Source organism: Podarcis pityusensis (assembly GCF_964106645.2).
Source record: "Podarcis pityusensis genome assembly, chromosome: 6".
Taxonomy (NCBI): Eukaryota; Metazoa; Chordata; class Lepidosauria; order Squamata; family Lacertidae; genus Podarcis; species Podarcis pityusensis.
Genome location: NC_138030.1, coordinates 62,276,690 through 62,285,186, shown reverse-complemented (window position 1 = coordinate 62,285,186; position 8,497 = coordinate 62,276,690). Strand labels below are relative to the sequence as shown.

The 8,497-nt window shown below is 40.0% G+C and overlaps 2 protein-coding genes and 1 long non-coding RNA gene across 9 annotated transcripts in view; 1 reads left to right on the top strand and 2 right to left on the bottom strand.

Annotated features, from left to right (window-relative positions):
• Positions 1–8,497, top strand: part of LOC308480409 — a 67,062-nt gene that overhangs the window by 24,421 nt on the left and 34,144 nt on the right. The window lies entirely within an intron of this gene.
• Positions 2–4,490, bottom strand: LOC308479513 (leptin receptor-like; the record flags this gene model as incomplete). Its single annotated transcript, XM_081010223.1, has 2 exons — positions 2–3,398; positions 4,380–4,490. The coding sequence occupies 2 exons, from the start codon at positions 4,488–4,490 to the stop codon at positions 2,583–2,585; spliced, it is 927 nt and encodes a 308-aa protein (XP_080866349.1). The 3' UTR covers positions 2–2,582.
• The window catches only part of LOC308480361 (leptin receptor-like), a 57,071-nt gene continuing 55,184 nt past the window's right edge, over positions 6,611–8,497 (bottom strand). For all 3 annotated transcript variants that reach the window (XM_081011759.1, XM_081011757.1, XM_081011758.1), the window contains one exon: positions 6,611–7,504. In XM_081011759.1, coding sequence (XP_080867885.1) covers positions 7,487–7,504 — 18 coding nt within the window. In that variant the 3' untranslated portion in view covers positions 6,611–7,486. The remainder of the gene's footprint in view (positions 7,505–8,497) is intronic.

Genomic DNA, 8,497 nt, shown 5'->3' with positions numbered 1-8,497 from the left:
CATCAATTAATTAAATATATATTTAAACACACACACACAAATGATGACTGGTTGGGGTAGCTATGGTAAAAGTCAATAAATTTGCTATCTCTTTGAATGCCTGTTCACAGTGCTGTCACAGTGCTGTCAAAAATGGTTTTTTCAGCTGTTTTGGAAAGTGGGAACACTTTTGTGGTTGTGGCAAAAGTGTGACTTGCCACAACCAAATGAAAGCTTTCAAAACCCCTGTTGACCTGGGATATTGGAGACCTGGACATTTGTTAAACCAATTCAGTCCACCAAAATCCATGGAAGAAGCATGGCTCTTCTAAGCCAATTCCAATGAGTTATCTGCCCACCTAGAACAATACCTAGAGCATTTGTTCCCACCCTGCTTTTTGTGGACAGAGATGCATCACTTCTCTACAATTCTCTGCTGAAGAGCAACATTGGAATTGGAACACAGCCTATGCTACCTTTGTATCAGCTCCAATTCTAAACTCATTACTAGTGAGTGAGTCTCATTGGGCACACTGAGACTTAACCTCTGAGCACACACAAACTTAGGTTTGCACTGTCAATTTTCTATCCAAATTATGAAGGAAGGCATGCTGGTGTTTTAAGATCCATTGCTGAGGGCAACAGTATCTTACTCACTGACAAATCCACTTAAAAAACAAAACAACGTTAGAACTTGATAGCCCTGTCCCTGTTACACTGGGTAAATGGATGAAAAATATCTTTGAAGATTTTAATCAGAGACTGGGCATATGCAAGTGTTGGTACTCATATACTCTTCAGGCATCCCCTCCATGCAATGTGGTCCGAATCATCATGATTACAGGTGTTGCTCAAGCATATCCATGTTAACAGACTGGCACTGATCCCAAATGACAGGACAAGCTTTAGTGTTGAGAGATTAGATATTAGGAATAAGCTTGCACAATGCCACATCTAGTTGTTTAAGACAGCACACACACACACACACACACACACACACACACAACCCCCCCATACCTATTCAACATTTTTTTCACATGTTCCAGGCTGGCCCACCCATGAGGCAAACGGAGGCAGATGCCTTAGGCAGCACCCCCTGACACTGTGTGCTCCCCCCCCCCCACTGCTGGAGAAGCAGTGGCAGTGGAGTTGGCCAGATCTCACTGCTGCTGTCGCGTCTCCTCTGATGCCACCGCAGTCGCCTCCCAGCATAGAAGTGAGGAGAAGCCACTACCACCTCTCCTCACTGCTGGAAGCTGACGCAGCCAAACGGCAAGCCCCGTGACTCCGACTTTGAGGATGCACAGCAGGGGCAGCAGCTGCCAGGTGAGGTGGCACCTCCCCTTTTTGCTTCAGGTGGCAAAACAGTCTGGGCTGTCCCTGCCACCTTCTATTAAAGTCCTGGCTAGAAAATTGTATGAAAATACCTTTGACAACAGTGCTCTTTGGAGGAGAGCTATTACTAGTTGCTTTGCAGATAATGTGTTTCAGGACAACTGGCATTTGCCTGGCTGCTTTTCCCCAGAAAAGCCCATGGTTTAGTGCTGATTTGGAGCCAATGGCAATTGAGTTTTCCACAAATTACTGTTTGTTCCAGTTTATAGCTGCAGAGTGTGTTTTCCAGGGGGAGGTGGTGGAGCAAAGGCAAAACCGCTTAGACCCATGTTTAGAAAGCACAGGACAACCAAAAAGCTGTTCGGAACCTTGTTTTCTAGCCACAGGACAAGCAGAAGAGTGGGTAAGTTCTGAGTCTACTATGCAGCAAAGCACTTAGTTTGGTACTAAAAATAACACAAAACACCCTACACTCAGTATAAATCAATATATCTAATATAGGTGGACATTTTAAGGGTCTCTTCACTAGATCAAGCAGTATCCAGCCCTCACTTTATTCCCCATGCTCCCAGTCACCCATCCAGTTTCAGTTGCTCACTATATCTCCCACATAACACATGCTGTGTGCGAGTGCATGTATCTGCCTTTCCGATAACAGATAGGCTTTCTCTTCTCTCCCAAGTTTCTAAAAATGTGGATAGGGAAAAGCACACACATTAAACTGTCTTTTAAATGTTCATAAAATGGTGGGGGGAATATGGGGTGATATAATACAAGGCTCAGTGAGGTTTGTTTTTGTTTTTTTTGAAGGGTTTTTTGTTTGTTTGTTTGTTTGTTTGTTTTTGCAGTAGCGCCATACAGCAAGAGAGTCCTTTTCTGGTTTTGAAAGTTCTCAGAATGATGCAGTCATGGAGCAGATGGGGGACAGGGGAGGAAAGGATTTGTTCCTTTTGAATTTAGTAAGGCCACTATGGCATCCAAAAGATTTGGATTCAGCCACATTTCACATAAAAGTTACAATGGAATTATCAGCCAGGGGGAGGGCAGCAAACACATTTTGCCAGGTACCTAATGCTGTTTCGTTGTTATACCTGGAGAAAATGCAATATTCTTGCAACAGAAGTGCAACGTTGAATAAAATATGTGGGCTACGAGTTAAAAAAATAAATAAATATGGGCCTGTTCATTGCGGAAAAATGCGAATCACGAGGAGAGAGAAGAGGCCTTAATCAAGAGTACATCAAGAGTACACTTCAATAGGTGGCAGCTTAGACTTTACCACTGGCTGTTTCATGCAATTTAATTGCCGTTGTCTGGAACTGTGGCATGTATGGTATGAAAGCTTGAACAGGGGTTTCACACTTGTTGATAAAGGGATTTAGATCACTGGTTATATCTTGAGGAAACTTCATGCCTCCAGCTAGAGCATTGGTGTGAAAGTGACAAACCCCATTGGAACTTTCTGTTAAAAAGATGTCATTTTCACTTTTGAGTGAGCTCATTCCTAAGTAGAACATGCTTCTCTTTGGACTGTCTTCCTCACTGAAAGTTCTACCCTGCTCTGAAGGTTCTGAGAAGCCCTCAGAAGAAACAACAGAAAGAGAGAGCTTTTGGGGGGACAGGTGTTCATCGCAATCAGGCAATAGCAGAAATGACTGATTTCCCATTGCCCAAGAACCGCCAGAGAAAGATGTTGGAACTAAGGCATCATGGCCTACAAAACCTCTTACAAAAGAACTGCTTAGATCCTTTGATGGCTCATAAAGCCCACTTGACATGGAGTTGGTTAAAATAGTCGCATATTTTATATTAGATTGTCCTGTCATTCCACCACGGGTTTCAGCATCATGGACATTCTCAGAGACACTATCACTATTGAAATGGCCACTAGAGCAAGCTGAGTCATGCTCCAAGTCTTGTGTGGTTGCAAACAGAGAGTCAATAGCTAGTAAGTCTTGTTTGTCTTCGTCTTTCATTGCTTTCTCAATACTGATATCTTCCAACACTATTTCTGACTCCAGAAGAAGAGGACCAAATGACAGTGCTTCAGGATGCTTGAGAAAGAGATGTTCAAAGGTTTCAGGCTAGAAGACAAGATACATTTTAATGCTCATTTATTAATTAATGACTTGAAATGAACAGAAAAGAAAGGTGGGGAAAAGGAAATACATTAAACACTTCAATTTTATTATTCTTAATTTGGCACAACTTTAAAAGCCTGATGAATGTAATGGCATTCACATTTCATGAAGTTGTATGCTTTATTTTAAGTAGTGTGCATAAGCATTATAACAAAAGAGAGATTAGTGCCAGAAATTTGTAACACATTTACATTTATGATACCATTGGAGTTTGGATAATACTGAAGGTTCCATTTCAGGTCAGTCTCTGATGAGCTTATATAACAAAGGGAAACATAATTGTTCTGAACCAGATTTTCATTCTTGTCAATGAAGAGAAAGTATGCATGCATTACATTGGCAGTGCTGAAGCCCTGAGTCTTGCTCCCTATTTATGCCTTTGGAGTAGACTGGTAGGAAAAAGTTCCTACCCATTTCCACTTCGAAGGACTGGGCTATAGTGCACTTTGGCAGCAAACTGGTTCATACAACTAGCACAATGAGCACCCACCCACTTCAGGGAAAAGGGCCTCAAAATTTGTTAAAGCAATTGCTCTGAGCCAGTTTTTCATTCATGTCATTTAGGAGGAATTATGAGAATAATGGGGAGGGCAAAGTTTTGCAGCACTTAAAACCCACAAGTTGACAAGTAAAATTGGCTGTGGTCAACAATTACAGTCTCTGCAAATTATTAAAGTCCACCCAAAGCCATCCAGCCTGGGTAATTAAGGTTCACAAGTTTTATAGCCTATAGTATATGGAAGAAATGATGCGATCTATCTGCACCCCTTACTTCTCCAATCCGGTAGAAATAATGATGGATATACGTGTCATTGGTACAAGTGTTTATCAAGAGCAGCCAGTCCTTATCAACTTCAAGAATTTAGTCAAGTGCCATACCTAACAGGCTACTGTATCCTGATATCTGGTCAAGTTGCTCCCTACTCTGACGAGAAGTTTTCTGGTATTTGTTAAGTCTGCATGGGGAATTATTCTGGCTTCTTGAAAAATCAAAACCGTTTCCTGCAAATTTGTATCCAGTGGTACTAAACCCATACTCCGATCAGATATTGATTAAAATGTAATGCCATTTTGCTTCCTTCCTACCTACTAGCTACCCAGGGCTAGTTCTAGAGTCATGGGATAAGGCTATGCATTCCAGGTGCATAGCTTCTCCTCTTACCCTGCTCAGGTAGGCAGTTTTTATAAGCCCAACAGAGAAGAAACTAAAGAAAAGTGGCTTATAAATCTATATGACTATCAAAATACAAAAAATTGCAGTAGCTAAAATAGGAGAAGAAAGACTGCTTATATAACACAGGGGTCCCTTGGGTGCTATAGAGATTTTCTGTACAGAGAGACGTATGAGGCTCCCACAGATCACACAGTGATAGGGCTTGAGTTTACCACTACAGCTTTCTAATGCAGCTCTCTGATACTTTACCTACAGGGTCAAATCAAGGACACAGATTGCATAAATCAAATAAGCCATATGTTAGCATGAATGAATATGAATTAGAATATGAATTAATGTGAGTTAATATGAGTTAGATGTTGTAGGTACTGTTTCCTGGAAAAAAACACCCCACAATGCTACAATGATAAAATAGTTAAATGCAGAGTAAATTGCTTAAGCATTTGGCTGTTAAATATTTGCTCTTGAATATATGCATCAAATGGGAGTGCCAGGAAAACGTTTTTACAGCAATTTAAGCCTGTGAATAGTAACACGAAGGGAGCATTCATAACTTCAGTAGCTGTCATATAAAATTTAGTTTGGATTCAACTGCAAGATAACGAGAGAGTGCAAAATACAGTCACTTAAAGTCCTTCATGCAATTTATTTGTATTCACGATATGAAAAAGTGATCCCACTGACTTCACTGAGGAAACTGTAACTTGGTAGTTTTGAAGGATTGGAGTGTGGCTGCAAAAAATAATGATTTTTCAATATTCTGTAGACATGAGGTTGTCTGAAACATTACTCCTACTCAAGAGTAGACCAACTAAGGTTAATGAAGATGACTAATTTAATTTTTACTGCATGCCCTTTGTTTATGTTGCATTTTTCTTTTGTAGAAAATCTCAATTACATTTTGGTATTTCTATGTTACCTTAGGGCATCCTTTCTGGTGTGGGCAGAATCTTATTTCTCTGTCTTCCCTCTCGTCCTGCTCCCTATCCCCAGCTCCCCATGCCTAAGTAATTAAGAATGGCTGGATGGTAGGTGTTCAAATACCTCCTGTCCCCTGCAATACCCTGGTGTGATGCCTGTGTTCTCACCTCTGCAGGCATTTCAAGAGGTGAAAGTAGAAAAAGGCCTCCATTGAGCCATAGGTACAATGCCCTGTACATAAGTGCTATACTTACACTAGGAAGTATAGCCCCTTTAGTGTTTCCAATAATAAACTTTTTGTTCAAACATGTTCAATATTTTTAGGAGCTTCTTCTAAAACTGAACTTCTACACCAAGTGCACTGAGGTAAGCAGAAATTGGAGGGAGGGCATGGAAAATCCTGTTGATTTCAGAACTCATCCTCTGTTACATATATTGACATTGCTTTTTAAAATGCTAATACACTATTGATATAGTCAAGTAAATACAATAAAGAAAGAAAAATGAGTTTAATAGACTATCTAGAAACTGTAATATGCATAACCACAGAGGACCCAGTCAGGGAATTAAGAAGGTTTTAAGAATTATGTTCATTTCAAAGGCAATTTGGAGATGTATACATCTATGAAATGAAATTAAAGTGGAGTAGATGTGCATAGCTAAACAAACAAGTGGGATTTTCCATATATCTTGTTGTGTGACATTCAGTACTCTGATGGACATGAACAGAAATCACATGTACTTCCGTAACAGTGTTGTCAGGCATCTCTTGTCTTTAAGAAAAATCTCTTGAAGTAACTTCCAGGTTAGCAGAGTTTGTAACCTTAAGCATTTGTAACCTGAGGCGTTTGTAACTCGAGGTACCACTGTACATACGTAGAGCTCTATTGAAGCCACAGAATAATCACGTTCTAGGTGGTCAACACACTCAGCAGCACATACTGGGAAGTGTCGGTTCAACTAGCAAAGCATTTTAAAAGACCATTTATAAATAAATGGAAATATGGCAGATAGATTGATGTTTCTAAGGCCATGGCATTCTGGACTCCTATTGCTACTGTTGTAAACCAAGGATGGGAAATATCAGGCTTAAATGCAAAATCAGGTTCCCTTCCCATTACGCCACCCCTCATTTAGTCAGCCATATACTACTGATGTTCTCTCTATGCATTCATGTCAGTTAAGGCTGGTTAACAGGAGTCTTGGGGAGTAAAGTGAGAATAGCATGGCACACATTGGTTGCATTCACACATTATCCTCACTTACAGTTGATTAAGGAACAAGCCAAGCATCTTCTTGAGCTCATATGTTCCTGTGTGGCAGAAGTTTCCATTTTGCTTCACCAGACGGATGCCAGCAAACAGCAACAGTTTGCCATATCATTCAGTTATGGACTTGTCATCAACGTTAACTATGGTTAGTTTAAACAAGCCTGCTTCAGAAACTGCAGTTTGAAGTAAGTTTGTTTGTAACTAAACTTAGCCCATGTTAACCAAAGTTGCTGGTCTGGATGACATGACAAACTGCAATAAACAAAAAGCTGAGCTAAAGGTGTCCAAACTCCTCCTCCCAGCCAAGCAAGAGAAAGAAAGGGATGAGGGTTGCTCTCAAGTGTAGGCTTGTTCCCATGTTATTAAATCATAATGTAGCATGTCCTCCTAACTTCTATCTTGATATGTATGCTCCCTTTAAACCCAGCAAACCCTTTACCTGGTCTGAAATATAGAAAGTGTTCTCAAAATTGTATACCAGTAGTGCAAATTTTGAACAAAATCATTTCCAGCACTATTATGTATGAACAAAATCAGCAGAATAATGAAATGATATGTAAGTAATTCTGTCTTCTGAATTCAAATAGATAATTCTTCTAACAACTCTGTATAGGAAGTCTGGGAGCTGTCACATTGGTTCAGCGGGCAGTGATCATGATTAGACTTCAAAGAATGTCCATTCTCTGTTTAAATGAAATGAAATAAAATTAACAATAAAGATGAGAAAATAAATATTTCACTGGGAATGAAAACTGAAATAACTTATAATGGGGGGAAAACCTAATAAGCAAGCATTCTCCTTGATCATTAGGATATTTCTTGTGCCCATCTCAATTTTTAATATAACATTTGTGATTCCAAGGTAAAATTATCTAATGGTAAACGTTGTCATTTAAGCTACAACAGCTGCACTAGCAGAGTCCAGTTTACCAATAAATGCACCAAAATCCTATAGAAATGTACCCATTCACTATGGGAATGCACCTGCTTTGCATTCAGAAGGTCCTAGGTTGAATCTTGGCATTTCCCAGTAGAATTTGGAAAGGTTACTGTGAAAACCCTGGAAAGCTCCTACCAGTTAGTGTAAACTAGCCTTCCCCAACCTAGTGCCCTCTAGATGTTGTTGGACTCCTATCATTCCCAACCACTGCCTATGCTGGCTGGGGCTGATGGGATATTGAGTTGAACAACATCTGAAAGGGAACCAAGCTGGGGGAAGTTAGATACTGAGTGAAATGGTCTGACTCATTCTAAGAGCTTCCTATGCACCAACTGCATGCAGAATATTCTCTTCACATGGGCTACCTTATTATATTCAAAGGAGAGAGGAGAGCCATGCACATATTTCTGTGAGCATGAGAGGTTGCTTCTTGTGATGAAGTGAAAGCCTTGAAGGAGAACAGTTTTCCATACACTAGAGTCTCCAGTTCACATAAAAGATCCCTGGATGAGGGCATTTTTTTGTTGGATGTGTACCTGTGGAACCCATGTAGAACCCAATTTCATCAATTTAATAGTAGGCATTGGCTTTCATTTCCAGAAAGCCCCGTTCATTCTAGTATTTAAGTTTGCATGAGAGTAGCAGGCACATGATTAAGTTTCATTTCTTTATTCATGGCCATTATTTACAGGGTTGTTAAAAAACTTGATGAGTAAATAAATTAGTTAAAAGCAAA